General features: G+C 33.9%; 2 protein-coding genes across 2 annotated transcripts in view; one reads left to right on the top strand and one right to left on the bottom strand.

Annotated features, from left to right (window-relative positions):
* The window catches only part of LOC126976199 (T cell receptor beta variable 29-1-like), a 430,134-nt gene extending 426,562 nt beyond the window's left edge, over positions 1–3,572 (top strand). The window contains exon 5 of the mRNA XM_050824453.1: positions 3,394–3,572. Coding sequence (XP_050680410.1) covers positions 3,394–3,572 — 179 coding nt within the window. The remainder of the gene's footprint in view (positions 1–3,393) is intronic.
* Positions 1–20,260, bottom strand: part of LOC126976185 (ceramide phosphoethanolamine synthase) — a 389,843-nt gene that overhangs the window by 111,201 nt on the left and 258,382 nt on the right. The window lies entirely within an intron of this gene.

The raw sequence follows: 20,260 nt of genomic DNA, 5'->3' as shown, positions 1-20,260 counted from the left end.
GTAAGTGAGTCAATTATTGTATTTAGGGTTCACCTTGACAAGTGCCGTTTGTGTTATGTTATTATGTGAACTGCTAATAGGTCTGATTTTCTGATTTTCAATAAACTTATTATTTTAAAATCCGAAACAAAATAAAATAAAAAATCTTTAAGTAATTTATGACTGGCATATTTTGAATTTTTAATTAATGTTTGACATTCAAAAGTGCCTGTTATGGCCTAATTGAAATAAATATTTTGAATTTTTTAACTCAATATTTAAGCTTAAAAAGCTGTTTTGAAAGATCTTTCAAAACTGAACTTAAGTACAGTAAGCTCAAATTGAATATTTTCACAATTAAATTAATTCTTAATTGTTGTAAAAAAAATGTATTCTTAGAGGCAAGGCACCGGCCTACATTAAAATTATTTACTGGTATGGTGACCAGTAACTTATACCTAGTTTTTTCATAAACTTAAAATACAGCAATATTTTCAACACAAAAAGTAGGTGAAATATTTAAAACTTTGCAAACAACTGTACTGATGACTCCGATGAGAAATAAGAGCGGCTTATTATCCTTATAAAGCCATGTATCTCGTTAGCTGGAACTTTTTGTACCAATAAAGAACTGAAAAGGATTCATTTTAAATGTATTACCGAAACAAAGCTGATGTTATAATTTTACAAAAACGCCTTATTATTAAAATTTACCAAACAATACTCCTAGCCACCGTTCAGGCATTATCTATAAATAAATTTAAAGGTTTTATTAAATAAAAAATTGCTCTGTCGTTAATCCTACTCCTCCACAGCTGAATATCTAAGTGATTGGAGCCTTTGTGTGAGTGAAGGACTATATTATGATATATCTCGCGCCTTCTTCTCACTCAGAGCGCCATTTGTTCCCGAAGCGGTAGTACTATTAGAAATAATATCAAAAATAATTCTAAAGGAATCAATTTTGAGAAAATAAATGCCTTTTATGACTTTTATTAGGAAGCAGAGATAGAAGTGCGTCATCTGCTTAGGTAAATATCCTGGAACCCAACATTCTTAAGCAATCTTGGAAGAGTAGTAAGATCTTATCAAAGTAATAGCCGCGAGTTTGACCTTTCGAATAAGATCTTAGTTTTAGTATTATTCGTATAGTATAGTATTGTTTTGAATAAAACAAAAAGTATTATCTAATTTCACATTTCCACTAAACTGTACAAATTATTTCTCTATTACGAATTAATCACGGGGCAGAGAGGACCAATAGACATAATTTAGGGACGACAAAATGTTCAGATAGGTTTTTAATTAGAACGCTAATTCTCCTAAAGTACAAGAATTTCATTTATACTTTATTTCCGTTATTACATAAATTATTTATTTTACTATAATAACATTTATTTAAAAAATAACGCTTATTAACATAGTAATAAGTATTGTTTTTGATATGAAATTGTAAATACTTATAACAATGGCTACATGATGTAACAACTATCACAAAGTGGAAACGATCCTACCTACTAAGCTAGAGGTCCCGGGTTCGAATCCCGGTAGGTGCAAGCATTTATATGATGAATATGGATGTTTGTTTCCAAGTCATGGATGTTTAAATGTATTTATGTATGTTTATATGAATTTATGTATGTTTAAGTAAGTATATTGTATTAAATATATCATTGTCTTGTAACCCAGAACACAGGCTATATATATGCTTAACTTGGGGCAAGATAATTTGTGTAAAAATAGTGTCAATATTATTATTATTATATTGTTATCGGGCAGTGCAACCGATATTAATACCATCTTTGTGCTGCAGAAGACGGCTATTATAACCTGGGTCCCAATTTTACAATAAAACAAATGTGTTACGAAATTAAAAAGAATTGCTTAAAAACGTTTATTATTATAACATAAATGATTTTCTTGGTTCATCATCAGCTTGGTTATAGACAGTCTCTCAAAGAAAAATTTAAAGAAATAAATATTATGACTGTTCATTGTCAGTACATTTATGAAAATTTAATATATGTTCACAAAAATCGTTACCTTTTTGCTCTTAATAGTGATTTTCATTATTATAACACTAGAAATAATGGATTGCTTGCAACTTATTCTAGTAGGCTTCATAAGATACATAATAGCTTTTTAGGGTAAATCTATACACTTCTATAATAAAGTCCCAGCCTCTTTTCAGGCATTATCTATAAATAAATTTTAATGTTATATAAAAAAATGGCTCTGTCGTAAATCCTATTACTCCACTGCTGAATATCTAAATGATCGGACAGCCTGGGACTAGATTGTGATTATTATATAGCGATAGAAATGACTGTACAATATTGTATATTATTATTGAAAAGAGCGCAAAAAAAGAATGCTGGGAGAGTTTCTTGCGCCGCGTCTTTTCTCTCAGAGCGCCATTTGTTTCTAAAGCGGTAGTAGTATCTAGTAGTTATTAGAAATGACATCAAAAAGTATTCTGAAGGAATCAATTTTGAGAAAATAAATGCCTTTTATGCCTTTTTAAAAATATTTGAATTTGTACTGCCAGGCTGATCTGTTGGCCGAAATAACAGCCAGCGTTTGGCTCTGAATTTGGACTATATGTGCGGAATCATTTGTAAAATGTCCGTGTCTCTGTGTCCCACGCCTTAAGTATCCCTGCGCAAAAACTAACTGAGAATATTTTCAATACTGAATGAAAATCTCTGTCGTAAATCTTACTACTCCACAGCTGAATATCTAAGTGATCGGACAGTGTGGGACTAGATTATGATTATTATATAGGAATAACAATGAAAGTACAATATTTTAAAGATCACAAAAAAAAATGCTTTCTTTCACTTTTTACTTTACTTCTTCTCTGTCAGAGCGCAATTTGTTTCCGAAGCGGGAGGTAGTATTAGAAATGACATCAATTCTAAAGGTATCAATTTTGAGAAAATAAATTTAGCCTTTTAATGGCTTTTATTTGATACTCACTGAGATCGAACTTATTCCTATAATATATTCCTGACGTTTACTGTTATCGTTAACTGAAGCAGTACCCTTAGCACTAACTGAAGAATCCTAGATATGAGAAGGATGTGTGCCAGAGTGACACGTAACGTACCACACTAGAGCCCTTCCCCAGGACTAAGCCACCTGCAGAATATTTAGCGCTTTTGAATAAAACGCCTGGCATCTTCCATTGGTCTGGTGTTGCGGTGATCACTTACATCAAGTGATTCGTGCCATAATTTAACCTCATCTTATATACAAAAAAAAACTATAAATATCAAGGTTACTCATAGATTTCATGGTTTATCAGTTTTTTTTTTTTTCATAAGGAGACTAATCTAAACGAACGAATAATACTGCTTAGTAAAATAGTTTTTACAATTACTATAATTAAAATGTTTTCAACCTTGTCCACAGTAAAACCAAAGTCGGTGGAAGTTAGAAGTGGAGATGGAAAGGTGTTTGCCGATGGAGATACGTACGGTCCACTGCTGGAGCGATCCAGGGTAAACGTGACGTGTCTGGTGTCGGAAGGAAAACCACAACCAAAAGTGATCTGGTACTTCAATGGAAAGGAGAGACTAGATGGTGAGTAGAGATCCAGCACCATTATCTAATAATAAAATAATTAGCGTGCCGATTTTATTTTTAATGAAACTACCTATATATGCTTAAAAATTTGAGGCCAAAACAGTAGCCTGAAGAATTTACATCTGTTTTTCCGTTTGCCTAATTGTTTTGGCCTGCAATCTCAGAAACGGCTAATATAAATGAACGCGGTTTTTCACTGATATATTAGAAAAGGACGAAAGAAAATAACAAAAATATTTGTGACGTTAAAGTACAGTACCTACATCTATGTACAAAATACTTAAAAATTAAAACGTATAAAATTAAATGTAAATTTATGGAATATTATTTTCTATACGTCACAAATGGTCCCAACTCAGCATGTTTGCTGTTTTTAAAACCATCGCTGGTCTTCCGTTGGGCTATTTGGTAACGTCGCCTTAAAGATTATAACTGGTTAAAGGTTTTTTTTTATGGTATAGGAGGACAAACGAGCGTACGGGTTGTTTACCTGTTGTTAAGTGATCACCGCCACCCACAATCTCTTGAAACACCAGAGGAATCACAGGAGCGTTGCCGGCCTTTAAGGAAGGTGTACGCGCTTTTTTTGAAGGCACCCATGTCGTATTGTCCCGGAAACACCGCACAAGGAAGCTCATTCCACAGCTTTGTAGTACGTGGAAGAAAGCTCCTTGAAAACCGCACTGTGGAGGTTAGGCTGTAACCTAAATCTATTCTTAAACCTAAACAGGTTTCACTTGGCTTGATTTTTGTTCCATTCCAATCAATTCAAAATCTCAATGTTAAGTCAATTGACATATTACGTTGGTGAGCCGCCGGCTGTTGTCTTCCGGGACCTACTCGACTCTATAAATCTTCAAGTCTCGAGCATACTCTCATCTCAAAGGCAGGCAACATATCTCTTGACGTCTCGTATTAATATACGTGGGTAGATATTTTTGAAAGTCGGCTACCCACGACTTAAATCCCCTACAATTTTTTTGCGTTCCTGATGAATTTCAATGGCCCATTTATTTTTTGATCTCATTTAGGACACATTTAGTTCCTTATATGATTTTGAGCCACAGTAAACTATAGCTGCGTTTAGTTCGTTTTCTTTAAATAACTATGAAAACGATCTGTGAACTACCTCACCCCAAAAGCCGCGCTACGCTATTTTAAACTCCTCTGGTTTTGCCAGAGCGAATAGGCGACGGTGATAGCTATCTTAGTATATAGTATATATTAGTTATATATATATCCTTTTAATTCCTGAAAATGGCTCATAGAACCTTTTTAGTATGTATATAATTTTAATCGCAATTTTTTCGCCAGTCGCCGATCATTTGTTTTTACTAGAGAGATAAAAAACCTAATCCTATTTTGTAAGCAGTTCCATTTCTGTGGATTTCAAGTTTCTACAAGAGCACGTTTCATACTATAAAGACATAATAAACTTGCACTGTACGAGACACGAATATACACTCTTTTTGTCAATTAGCACACATTGATAACACTTATCCAACGGGCTCACATAATTTATATGTTTAGGAAACTTTAACATATAAAACTTTCTACATGCTACTTGGAACTTTTATCGTTTCATGTCACATATTATTTGCTGAAGATACTTCAAACGGCATTCAAAGCGCGACATAAAACCGATAATGTACTTACCGATAAATATTAATGTCAAATATATTATATTGAGACATTTTATTCTTAAGCATACACAAAAGTCTATAAGTACGTATATAAATCTGTTTGTACAAAATTTGATAATAATTATCATTAGAAAGGAGTATTTTTGTAGCATTATTTAGCCTGTATGAATTATTAGGTATAAGAATTCTTGTCTGTGGTTTTTATCCCATTAATTTCGGAAACAGCTAAACTGATTTAGATGCAGTTATCGGTCATTTAATTGTGGTTTATATGGGAACGGTGTGCGTCACACATGAAAACGTGTTTCTGGGTCACTTTCGTCATTTTAGGAACCTTAGCGCTAAAATTTCAATGTTTTAGCTCCAGTATTTTAGGGTCTTCGTTGATGAATTTGTGGGATTAAATAATTTTATGGATTTTTACCAACTGAGAAACCGTCCGAGTGACGCATTGATCGTAAATCTTGATATCTTGTTCAACTCTCAGGTTGTGGCTTCATTTACGACCTTCTTTACAGTTGATAACCTGCTCAACCCCAATATTTGCATATTAGGAAATTGACTTGAGATGTCGCTCTTTCAAATCTGAACAGTTTATTATTTTTAAGTGACATCACACACTTCTGGGATTAAATATACAAATTTAATTTGTACCAAAAATTATGGACGATGCCGGGCTCGAACCAGCGCTACTTGAGTTCCGTCCGAGCGCTCCTACCGACTGAGTTAACATATAAAAATTTATGATCGATACGTCACTCGGATGGTTGGACCAGTTGGCACGTAAAATAAGTTGTCAAAAACTAAAAAAAACGAAAAATAATTGTTGAACTTTTCATTAAGAAATCCGTTGTAGATTGTTTTAACAGGAAAATATCTACAACTAATTTGCAAGAGAAACGACTCAAACCTGAGAAGAAAGCGCCTAAAAACAAAACGAAATAAGAATAATAATAATGCACAATAATTACTTCACTTTGTGTTTTTCATGTTCTGGTTGGTATCGTTGTTTAATTTCTTCCATAGATTAAGGATTGGTCTCCGCTGCGCTTTAACTAGATACCGCAGGCGTAGTCGCAAAGTGTGGCAACTAAAACTACGCCCAAGTGCTCGTACTCGACCTAGTCTCGATCAATGTGTGTTGTTAACGTGTTACATGTTCTGTTTAACTTTGCTTATAATTGAACTTAAAATGCCAGGTTGCGTAGTAAAACCTTGTAAAAATAATACTACAAGAAAAAAAAAAAAGACACTGGGATCACATATCATCAGTAAGTATTTTCGTATTTTATTAATTTCAATGTAAAATAACACGAAGCGTATGTCACTAAATTTGAAAGATGTTTAGTGTCAAGATGCCACGCACACAAGCATCTAATAGTTGCCGTAATTAAAAATCTATTGTTCTTAGGTAGTGCGGTTTCGAGTGGGAGCGCAGCGGAGACCATTCCTTAATCTCATATCAGAATGAATTTCCTCGCGCGGTATTTTTGGATCGATGTGATATGTATGTTCTGTCAAAAAATATTAACGCTACTGAGATGTTGTTGGGATGCCAACCATTATATTTAATAACAAACACAATTACTTCATAAAGGCTTCTGAATTCAAATAATAAGCGGATCTATTTTAACTGGAACATTCCAGAACGTTCCACACAAATCACACAATTCAGCTCATAGTCTATTCCATTTCTGTTATCTAGTAATAAATTATGAATCGGGAACTAATTTTGTATTCAGTGTTAAATTTGCTGGTACGAGTAGTTAGGTCATCGAGATTAGTGAACCTTTGGCTGGGCGGAATGTAATTATTATTACATCCCTACGGTTTTGTATGTAACTAACTTTATCATTTTAGTTAAAACGACCTAGCATGCGCCTTTCATTTTTCCGAGTATTTTTTGCTTGTATGGAAATATATTGTAGCAATTTTGAAAATTAGAAAGCTATCTGCTAGTAAATACTATAAAAAAAGACGTGTGGCACTCGGGGACTGCCGCGGTAAAGCTATTGCATAGCATTTTTTATCAAGTTATGCAATTATAATTATTTACTTATTTATTTTATTTAAGCAGTATTTTTTTTTGATCAAATTAATTTTAAAAAAAGCAAATGGGAAGTGAGTAAAATTTAACTTGCAAGATTTGATTACAGACAGACAACGGGACAGGTTAAACTAAATAAAAATGCTTGTCATAATACTAAAAATTAAAAAAACGTGATAAAAAAAATAAAGAAATTAAAAAACATCAAGATATACCCCTGGCTCGAACCTGGGACCTTCTGCACAGAAAGCATACGTGATAACCGCTGTTCCACAGCAACTGTGATTTTCCGTGCCGAAATATCTATACACATCTAGTAAGTAAGTGTTAGGTTACTTTCGTTACGGAATTTCTGGATTCGGTGTCCACGCTCAAGGCCCGCGATAGAAGCTATGCAATGGCTTAAAAACTTTTCATTGTATAAGTATTGGTAAACATTCGTATACCATAAGTAAAGTAGAATGCTGTTATTTTCACATTAGTATTAGTTGCTCGAATCTAGTCTTCAAAATGTCCATTTAACAAAGATCGAAACAATACTGTAAGTCTTATATTAACTGGGCATAGCTTTACTAAAAATATTATATTAGCTTATGTTCATTGGACTAGTATTAGTGATCGGACAGCCTGGCACTAGATTATGTTTATTTTATAATGATAGAAATGAATGTACAATATGGTATAGTTTTATTGAAAAGAGCGCAAAAAAATAATGCTGGGACAGAGTCTTGCGCCGCTTCTTACCTCTCAGAGCGCCATGACATCAAAAATAATTCTAAAGGAATTTTGAGAAAATAAATGCCTTTCATAAAATAAATCCATATATTGATATATATTAATCCAATGTCCCGATGTTTGTTTCCAAAGAACTCCTAAACTAATGAACGGATTCTAATGGGGATTACTTCACGGAGTGCAGCTTAATCCAACTTGAGAGATAGGAAAGTTGTTAGTTCACTTTGGGACCCATAATTATTTTTATTTCCAACTATTTGACCCGACAGACGTTGTTCTGTATATAATAAATAAAATAATGTTTTTTATGAATTTGTCAATAATATATCATAACATCAAAAATTACTTCGTAAAATATGCACCCTGCTGTCGTAATGAAATTGTTTCACAGCAAACCGTGGGTCAATAAATTCTCTCATAGAAATTATATATGGACACATCAAAGGAAAAACAAATTTGTTGTTTTTATTTAATTCCGAGCATTTTCCTATTTATTCACCTTTTCAACCTTCTCTGGACTTCCACAAATAATTCAAGACCTAAATTTGCCAAATCGGCCCAGCCGTTCTCGAGTTTTAGCGAGACTAACGAACAGCTATTCATTTTTATTTATATAGAAGCTATCTATCACATAACATATATAAATGTCTATAATAAATGTCTATATAAATGTTTTGTATGGACATATTTTTCTATGAGAGAATTCTTTGACGCATGGTTTGACAGTTCTGCTGTGAATCAATTTCATTTTAACAATAGTGAGCATATTTTATGAGATACTAGCTGACCCAGCAAACGTTGTATTGCCGATATTAAAATCGCGATACAAGAGTAACTGTTGATCGTAGATGGGTGAAAATTGAAGTTGTATGTATGTTTTAATGCTGACTCATACTTAAACAAATTAAAAAAAAATGTCCAAAAAATAAAAAAATATAAATTTCGGGCCACCCTTAACATGTAGGGGGATGAAAAATAGATGTTGTCCGATTCTCAGACCTACCCAATATGCACTCAAAATTTCATGAGAATCGGTCAAGCCGTTTCGGAGGAGTTCAGTTTAACACCATGACACGAGAATTTTATATATTTGATATGTTATGAAATCATAAAAAACAGTATTTTATTTATTATGTACATCTGTAAAAAAAAGTGGGTAATAATTATGTTCATGTATGCATTATACAGATTTGAGCTGAATACCTTTTGTACTACAATTTCTCGGAAAGCGCTTTCATGTCGACGTCACAAGGCACAACGGAGCCGAAACTGACGGCATTTATTTCATTTAAATATGCGGATAGAAAACTAATTGTATATATTGGAATCCATTTATAAAGTGGTATTTTTGCTTTATTTTATTTTTTTGTATTGCGATTGAATATTTACGTAAACTTAAACATGTTATCGTAAATGAAAAGATTTAAATAGCTCTTTAAGTTCGATTTTTAAAATAATTTGTTTTTCAATTAACTCTGGCGTACTGAGGCCTTCGGTTTCGCTTCATGTCTACAATATTTACAGCCTAGTAAAAATAACTATCATGGCGAATGTTCATCAATGTACAAATTGCTAACTTCATAGAAGTCTAAAGGTCTTACTAAAACGTTGGTTATGACTTCCCAACAATGACGTTCCATATATGTACGGACATTTCATTCGCGGTCTGAAAGCGGAACGGCAAAAGTGTGCTTAAGGACAATGTAAGTACACTTTTATTCTTAGTCGTGTCACTGTCGTAATTAAAATTGAACTAAATAAATGTTTTACATTGCTGATTATTGACCAAGAATATTTTAAACAGCTGGAATAAATGCGGCAATGTATTATGGTGAAATTTGTGGCATGTTCTATATTTAGGCTTTGTTTTTATACGACGTGCATTGTTTATAAGTGAGTGTCCCGAAGATCTGTTTCACCAGATTCCTGCCGCTGAATTCCACCTTCGTACGACACGCCACAAGTTAGGATATCACAGGAAGCTTTCTTCTACGTACTATAAAGCTGTGGAATGAGCTTCCTTGTGCGGTGTTTTCGGGACGATACAACATGGGTGCCTTCAAAAAAGCACCGTCCTAAAAGGCCGGCAACGCTCCTGTGATTCCCCTGGTGTTACAATAGAATGTGGGTTGCGGTGATCACTTAACACCAGGTGACCCGTACGGTCGTTTGTCCTCCTTTTCCATAAAAAAACTATGTATAGAATGTAATTGTTTTCCAATAAATTTTTAATCATAAACCTTTTATCCCGGTTTGGCGTATTCATCCTTTGAGAAAGATATTAAATCGTTGGATACTCTCCCTAATAAACTAATGTCCCGATGTTTGTTTCCAAAGAACTCCTAAACTAATGAACGGATTCTAATGGGGATTACTTCACGGAGTGCAGCTTAATCCAACTTGAGAGATAGGAAAGTTTTTATTTTACTTTGGGACCCATAATTATTTTTATTTCCAACTATTTGACCCGACAGACGTTGTTCTGTATATAATAAATAAAATAATGTTTTTTATGAATTTGTCAATAATATATCATAACATCAAAAATTACTTCGTAAAATATGCACCCTGCTGTCGTAATGAAATTGTTTCACAGCAAACCGTGGGTCAATAAATTCTCTCATAGAAATTATATATGGACACATCAAAGGAAAAACAAATTTGTTGTTTTTATTTAATTCCAAGCATTTTCCTATTTATTCTACTTTCTACTCATCCTTTTCAACCTTCTCTGGACTTCCACAAATAATTCAAGACCTAAATTTGCCAAATCGGTCCAGCCGTTCTCGAGTTTTAGCGAGACTAACGAACAGCAATTAATTTTTATTTATATAGAAGCTATCTATCACATAACATATATCTATATATATATATATATATATATATGTTTCGTATGGACATATTTTCTATGAGAGAATTCTTTGACACATGGTTTGACAGTTCTGCTGTGAAACAATTTCATTTTAACAATAGTGAACATATTTTATGAGATAGTAGCTGACCCAGCAAACGTTGTATTGCCGATATTAAAATCGCGATACAAGAGTAACTGTTGATCGTAGATGGCTTAAAATTGAAGTTGTATGTATTTTTTAATGCTGACTCATACTTAAACAAATTTAAAAAAAATGTCCAAAAAATAGAAAAATATAAATTTCGGGCCACCCTTAACATGTAGGGGGATGAAAAATAGATGTTGTCCGATTCTCAGACCTTCCCAATATGCACTCAAAATTTCATGAGAATCGGTCAAGCCGTTTCGGAGGAGTTCAAAGTTTAACACCATGACACGAGAATTTTATATGTTTGATATGTTATGAAATCATAAAAAACAGTATTTTATTTATTATGTACATCTATAAAAAAAAAGTGGGTATAAATTATGTTCACGTATGCATTATACAGATTTGAGCCTTTTGTACTACAACTTCTCGGAAAACTGACGGCATTTATTTCATTTAAATATGCGGATAGAAAACTAATTGTAGATATTGGAATCCATTTATAAAGTGGTATTTTTGCATTATTTTATTTTTTTGTATTGCGATTGAATATTTACGTAAACTTAAACATGTTATCGTAAATGAAAAAATTTAAATAGCTCTTTAAGTTCGATTTTTAAAATAATTTGTTTTTCAATTAACTCTGGCGTACTGAGGCCTTCGCTTTCGCTTCATGTCTACTATTTACAGCCTAGTAAAAATCACTATCATGGCGAATGTTCATCAATGTACAAATTGCTAACTTCATAGAAGTCTAAAGGTCTTACTAAAACGTTGGTTATGACTTCCCAACAATGACGTTCCATATATGTACGGACATTTCATTCGCGGTCTGAAAGCGGAACGGCAAAAGTGTGCTTAAGGACAATGTAAGTACACTTTTATTCTTAGTCGTGTCACTGTCGTAATTAAAATTGAACTAAATAAATGTTTTACATTGCTGATTATTGACCAAGAATATTTTAAACAGTTGGAATAAATGCGGCAATGTATTATGGTGAAATTTGTGGCATGTTCTATATTTAGGCTTTGTTTTTATACGACGTGCATTGTTTATAAGTGAGTGTCCCGAAGATCTGTTTCACCAGATTCCTGCCGCTGAATTCCACCTTCGTACGACACGCCACAAGTTAGGATATCACAGGAAGCTTTCTTCTACGTACTATAAAGCTGTGGAATGAGCTTCCTTGTGCGGTGTTTTCGGGACGATACGACATGGGTGCCTTCAAAAAAGCACCGTCCTAAAAGGCCGGCAACGCTCCTGTGATTCCCCTGGTGTTACAATAGAATGTGGGTTGCGGTGATCACTTAACACCAGGTGACCCGTACGGTCGTTTGTCCTCCTTTTCCATAAAAAAACTATGTATAGAATGTAATTGTTTTCCAATAAATTTTTAATCATAAACCTTTTATCCCGGTTTGGCGTATTCATCCTTTGAGAAAGATATTAAATCGTTGGATACGTAGCAGCTCTCCCTAAAATTCTCTTTGCCATTTTAATATGTCCTTCACAAAGGCCTACGCTGCATTTCGTTGGGAGACAATTTAAAATTCTGATCAGTTACTTATTGCATGATAAAGTGTCTGTCACTAAAACTTACGTAACGAAATCAGTAGAGGTTTAAGTAAAACAAATATTTATTATTATTTAATACACTTTTTTTAACTTAGTATCGGTTAACTTAGATTTATTTATCAACTGGTTGTCTGCAACTAAGTGTAATGTAAGTGTAAATTTAAATATTAAGTGTACTTAGTGAAACTGTTTAAGGAGACATCCTTGTGTCCATATTTCTATTTTTACTTTATCTACTTTATGTTTAAGGATGTATCTGTATTTGTTTCCAAATAAATAAATAAATAAATAACTTAGATGTTGGAATCCCCACGTAAGGAAACGGCATTATGCTTCCACTCGATAAAAGCCCAAATCCTTATTAAATTAAAAATATTTACACCGGTTGAGCCGTTTTACAGATTAGTTTGCATAAACGCATAGACAAAAAGACAACAATTGTTATAAACCACGTATACAGCCTGAAATAGTGCAGGGTAAATGCAAAATTCACAGTTGAATAAAAAAAATTCACTGCAATAATTCGTAAAAATTATTCATAGTAGATCATTATTTAAAAGAAAGGGATTAAATATTTTATCAGGCTTAAAAAACCTTCGCTTGATGGACTATTTATAACCGGCATCGATATAAGGTTTTCCCCTACCAAAATAAGATCAAACTAAGGCAGTTTTCACTTCAAAAATACATTATACTATTGTACGGAACATGTGCTTGTGTAAGCCCAACTTGCACTTGACTTAAAATTCCTAAAAAACCTAAATGAAGTCGGGGCGAACGACTGTTATAGTAATAGGATCAACACAACCCCGTCGGTCGTTATAACAAAAAGACTACGAAATACACATTGTGCCTCCGAAGCGCTCCGAACGTATGAAAACGAAATATCCACAGTCCCAAATAACTGGAATGAAAACCATGCCGTACAGAGTCTATCCTATCAATATTTTTCACTCAGCTGCGTTCCAAAAAAGAAAAAGGCTCGTAACGAAATTCAAACACTGGCTCGGGGCTGTTGCAGATCTATGATACTATAGACTGTTGTACAATTTTTTTATAACAATAAGGGACGAGACGAGCAACGTTCAGGTGATGGTAATTGATACGCCCATTACAATGCAAAAGTTCTGAGCGGCACTACAACTGCGCTCATCACCTTGAGACATAATATGTTAAGTCTCATTTGCCCAGTAATTTCACTAGCTACGGCGCCCTTCAGACCGAAACACAGTAATGCTTACACATTAAATGCCGCAAAGCAGGCAGAAAGAGAGGCCTCGAAAATATGAAACAACAAGACCAACTATGAGGCAGGAATAGTCAGATAGTAAGGCTCCTACAACCATTTTTTAGACTAGTTTTAAAAGGAATGATAGTTTTAATAGTTATTTATGCAACTGTTGTGTAATAAGGGGTATTGATAATGTGGGTTTATTTGAGATTATAGTATCACATGAGCGTTTTAATACCTAATTATCAACAGTTGCATACAAGACTTTATCTACACCCATAATATAAATCCTCTATTAAAAATTATGAAATGGTTAGCTTACTGCTAACATAAAAAAGGCAGGCCTAGTAACCATAATAACCAAAGGAGTGTTATTATGAAAACGGATAATATAATGTTGTACTGAATTTCAACTCGCCGTTGTGGTACCCATAATCTAGCCGGCGTCGGGTACAAAAGAGCCTCCCACTGGTTGAGTACTAGGTTGAGGCTAGCGAACTTTATGAGATTTTATTGGTCCCACACTGGAAGGGCAACTAACAGTAATCTCAATATTATAGTCTACTGTCCGTCCGTCAGCATCTCATCAACAGTAATAGGTATACAAGTAAAATTTTGTTAAAGTTTATAATTAAAAAATATGTAAAGTATATAAATACGTGTGCGTCCCGGGACGCGCGACTGAAATGATAACTTAAACTAATCTAAGTTGAACTATTTAATGTTGAAATTTCTTAAGTTGAGAAAAGCTAAGGTTATTACTTACTTATATTTTATGTATATTATTATGTTATTTATTAATAAAACCTTTTATTGATAATAAAATATATTTTATTCTTAGTTACAATACTTGAACACGTACATTAGAATTTTGTGTGTTTACATTACTAGTATTATTAAAACAATTGGTTAGAGTGAGACAGGAGGGGCCTATGCTAGAGCCTACCGCTCTCGTAAGCATGAGAAAAAAGTATTTTTATTATTACTCCAGTAAGTTTTGATCGATCGAACTGATCAGTAGCTGATCAATATCTTTAAACAAAGTGCTCTCTGCGCTTATAAATATTCGCATCAATAGTTAATATACTTCTAATAATGCATAGCTCTATACTTCTCATCGGGTAGTTGTCAAAAATGTCGTTTTAACGTCGGTCTAATGACGTCACATCCGATACGAGACGTAGGCTTTGTGTAGTTCTACATGGCCTTATTTTGTTGTGACTCCTCTAACGGACAAGAATTTCCAATTTCATTAAAATAATTGAGAGAGAAAAAACTTTTAATACTAATTAAATTTTATCCATAATTTATGAACGATGCGGGAATCGAACCTATGCCTCTCGGGTTCCGTCCAAGTGGTCTTACCAACTGGCCTAACTGTTCGACTGACGGATGGATCGTAAATCTTGGTATGTCTTCTTCAACTCTCAGGTTGTGGCTCTATCTACAGCATCTACTTTACAGTTTATAACCAGCTGAACCCTAATAATTGCATATTTAGAAATTGACTTGAGATGTCGCTCTTTCAAATATATATGGTTCCGTTCAAGCGCTCTTACCAATTGAGCTAACTGTTCGAGTAATACGGGTTGCAGACCAAGAACTAAGCTAAGTTAGTTGAGCTTAGCTCGCATAGCTGACGCAGTTTTCCATACTTGTGTGCAGACCGCAAACTATGCGAACTAAGCTATGTAAGCTAACTAAAATATGCGAAGCTAAGTTAGTTGTGTATGCCGCTGCGCAGCTACACGAGCTAAGCTAAGCCCCTCCCACTACCCCGCACACCCTTTGCACATCCTTCGCCAGTGCTGTCCAGTGTCCTGGCAGTGCTTTGGCGTAGCTGTTGGTGTGCTCGCTATTTATTTCTAGCTTAGCTTAGCCTAGCTTGCTTGGCATTGCTTAGTTTAGCCTTGGCATAGCTTAGTTTTCGGTCTGCAACCGGCTTTACGCATGGATTGTAAGTCTGGGTATGTCTTGTTCAACTCTGAGTTGAACAAAACATACTAATATCATACATTTGTATATGTGTATTTGTATAATTGTATGAATCCTACAAGTATCCCTCACTTTAAAATAACAAATTGTTTAAAACCTCAGTAAATATTGACAAACATAATATTCCTAAATAGTGTACAAGGCTAAAGATTACTTACTCATAGTACTATTGCTCGAAATAATAGTCCTAAGTAATAATCCATACACAAGGCTAAGTTGTAGGTGACAGGTGCCTCCAAATTGTGAACCCACAAGACAAACAATGAGTCAAGAATTTTCAGATAGTAAGGCGCCTATATAATAAATCCACTCGATCATTTTTTAGAGTGGTTTTAAAAGAAAATATGGTTTTAATAGTTATTTATGCAATTGTTGTGTAATAAGGGGTATTAATACTCGAATGTGGGTTTATTTCTGATAATAGTATCACATAAGTGTTTTAATACCTAATTATCAACAGTTGCATATAAAAATTTATCTACACCCATAATATGAATCCTCTATAAAAGATTCTGAAACAGTTAGCTTACTGCTAACATAAAAAAGGTAGTCCTAGTAACCATAACATCATCCAAAGGAATGTTATTATGAGAACGGATGATATAGTGTTGTACTGAATTTCATAACAACACTCGTTTGGATGATGTAATGGTTATTAGGACATTGGGTGTTTTAATGTTGGCATTAAGTTAACTGTTTTAGAATCTTTAATAGAGGATGTAAAGCATGCGTGTAGATAATAGTAGATTGTTAACCAAGGGTCGAAAGAATCAATTCCCGCAGTATTTAGACGCCCGAGCACAGCGAGGGCGCCCATAGTCCGAGTAGGAATTGATTCTTTCGACCCGTGTTAATCACGCTACTTTTCATTTCGAATATCAGGAAAACAAAAGTAGTTGTTTATCTAAACTATTTATTGATAATATATAATAATATTAGTTGTACCTATTTAAAATTAACTGTCAAAAGTACAATTTGTGAATTTAAAAGTTACATTTCGTTTGGAATGTTTATGCTGTTTGATATATTATAACAAATTTGGCTGTTCTGGATATCTGTAAAAGTAGGAGACTGCTATTTCATCAGACGATGGATTCCATGGCGGATACAGCTTGGAAGTTGTCGGCTGAGGCGAATTGGGGCGTATTTTTATAGTTTCAGTTAATTTGGTTGAAATTTTAGTTTTATTTTGGACTGAATGCTCAATGTAGCCTTCGGTGACTGTGCTGGATTTCCAGCCTCCAGTTTTCTTTACATAAAACTCTTCACAGCTGACAGCAGTTCTATTTTTAAAGTTCATTCCGGCCCTTGGGTGGGAAGTAATTTGTATGAGTTTTTCCCTCTCTATTGAGGGAAGCAGCATTTTCCACCCAATAATCAGATCAATACAACATTACTTTCCAAGTATGAAAAATGAAAAGGTTAGTAAACAACAATGTAACAATAACACATGAAATAAAAATTATCGATCCCATCGCAATACGTTTAAAATGTCAGCGTCACGTATTGGAGCGAAACGTCCATTGAATTTGGATTTCAATTTGTTGATCGGCAGATATGCGAACGAATAGTCTGAATAAAAGCACTGGAATGGTGTTTAAATGTTAATAAAACGTCACGGGTGGGAATTGCAACCGTTAGTCTGTGATATGAATTGGAAGTTTATTAGTGGCGGGTATATGTGACGATGTGTTGATTGTTGTAATGCTGTTAAAACTTACCTAAATTATGAAAGATTATGCATAAAAAACAAGGAACCCTTATAGCATTACTTTGTTGTACGTCTATATGCATATAATAATAATGTTAACAAACGGAAAAAAATAAACATAAACCTCTACTAGTCGGTTAAGTTGCGTTAGTAAGTGATGTGTGTGCATTAATATCATGATCCCAGAAAATGTACGCATAATTAATGTATTATAAAATTATAGCAAAAAAACAACTGATTTCAAAAACACTATTCCAAAACAATAAATATTATAATATGCACTAAGAAGTATAAAAATAATTGCATATTTTTATTCAATCTAATTCTAGTTATGATTATTATTATTTTTGGATATTTTTTTTATTTGGAAGCTGGTGCTTCCCGTGTGGTCCAATTTCAATTTTGTCCAGATCTAACAATGACATCCCTGAGTTAACCATTAACCGAACGTTCTGAAATAACAAACATAAAAAAATAAAAAAAGATACCGGCAAATTGAGAACCTTCTTTTTTGAAGTCGGTGAAAATTTCAACAATATTATTGAAAAACGCCTGTGTGGTAAAAGTTATTGTAGCATATATGAATTTTTTATGATTTGAATTTTTTGGAGAATCAGCTCACATAGTAATAATACAAAACTCACACAGTAATGCTTATGTTGTTAACAACGATAATAAACTTTATATAGTATAATTGATTTGCCTTTCTTGCTCTGAAAACTCGGGAAAACGCATTTTGCCCGGATATGAGATCTATCTGTCTCCGTCCAAAATTTCAATGCCGAAAAAGCAAATCTTTAAAGCCAATTCCGACTTTCTCGTAAATGCGTATAAAAATTGCTTGTTTAAATATATAAGATATTAATTTATCGTTATATTCGTTAAAATATCTTTATAAATATTATATACGAAAGTATATTCCCCTGGCACATTTCCTATTTGGGGTCGGCCCTCTTGATACAAGATCGCCATTATTGCGATCTTAGGTCATTACTGTTGTTAGGCCTAGCATGGTCATGTCTTTCTTAACTGTCCTAGTCCAGGTAGTTGGTGGGCCACCTCTTATGACTCTTCTCGTATATTATATACGAAAGTGCTGCAAAATAAATAAATGATCAACGAAATACGAAATTGGAATTAGTGTAGTATTTCTGTGTTGTTTATTCGTACAGACACCATTAAATAGTCGCGATACGAACTTAGCGAAAAGCGTAATGAAATTGTGGTTTCTAAACACGGCGGCCATTTGCGTCCCAGTTTAATAATTCCTATATTAATTATTGCACTGAGATTGTGCATTTAATTTGGTTTATTTAAACGAAAACAGAGATTCAGTAGAATAGATTCAATTAGAATAATATTATCTAGTTAATTAAGTTTTTCTTTTACTAAATATCTGTAATGATGGATGGAGTGTGGTTCTATAAATAAATAAATGAAAATAATTTTGTTTGACACTTTTCTTATTCGTTTTAAATAATGCTAGTTTTAATCCGTGGCTTCGCTCGCGTTGAATTTTTTTATATAAGACGAGGCAAACCGGCACAGGATTCACATGATGGGAAGTGGAGAGGCGTAATGAGATGCGTTGCCGGCCTTTAAGTTGGAAGTGAGCTCAAAGTTTGAAACTCCTTGGGTCCTAAGTCGTATCGGTTCAGGAAAAGCCTGTAATTGATTTGACAAAGATATCCTTAAATACACAAATAAAATTTGAAAAATAAATTATGAACGATGCGGAACTGGAACCCGTGACCTCTCGCGTTCCGTGCGAGCGCTCTTCCAACTGAGCCAACCGTTCGAGTGACGTATCTAAACTTGTAAATCTAAACAATTTGTTATTTTTTTAAGTGATAGCCCTCACTTCTGTGATTAATTTCACAAATAAAATTTGTAAACAAAATTTATAAACGGCGCGGGACTCGGATCCGCGACCTCTCGCGTTCCGTGCGAGCACTATTCCAACTGAGCCTTAAATGGGTGTCAAAATTCAGAATAATTTCCTGTCAGGTCATCCAGGTTCGACCAGGTTTTTGTAAGAATTTCAAAATGTAAAATTCAATTTAGTTGAAAATATTGCTTTATTAAAAATTTGCCTGATTTTGGATCTCTTCATTTCTGTCTCTCTGATATCGCAGGGAAACTTCGAAAATAGCCCTCCCCATTGCCCTCTGAGCGACCACGAGCTTTCCCATAAGGCCCATAGTTAGCGACCAATTCTGCGTTCCATAAGTGATCACTAGCAACATATACTGGTTGAAAAACTTCGTCTTCAGACACTGCGATAGGTATTTGGTATTTATTCCATTGCAAATCAGTACTCATACTTAGGCGTACACGAACGCAATTAGTGTTCTCTTGTTTATATAACTGTACCACTTCTGCACGAACAAATTCATTTTGAGTACGTAGTCCTTAAATAAATATATGTTTTTGGTATGAACCATCTTTGTAACATCAAATTCAAATTCAAATATTTTTATTCAAAATAAGATGTGAAATCACTTATTGAAATTTAAATAAACTACCACCCATTCCAAAATGAATGCCTCAGGCCTGAGAAGAATGGGCGCAACAAACTCAGCGGGCTTTTTTTTTCATCAAAAATATGTTTTACAATTAAAGTAACATTTACAAAGTAACAAAGTAACATTGTACAATTAAACTTATTATTTAATAGCCTGAGGGCGGTAGCTCCATTTCCAATCTGTGGTATCATTAAAAAAGTCATTTATGTTATAGTAACCTTTACCACA

The sequence above is a fragment of the Leptidea sinapis genome, chromosome 39 (genome assembly GCF_905404315.1).
Source record: "Leptidea sinapis chromosome 39, ilLepSina1.1, whole genome shotgun sequence".
In the NCBI taxonomy this organism is placed as follows: Eukaryota; Metazoa; Arthropoda; class Insecta; order Lepidoptera; family Pieridae; genus Leptidea; species Leptidea sinapis.
The sequence above is the reverse complement of the archived record's forward strand: the minus strand, read 5'-3'. Positions and strand labels throughout refer to the sequence as shown.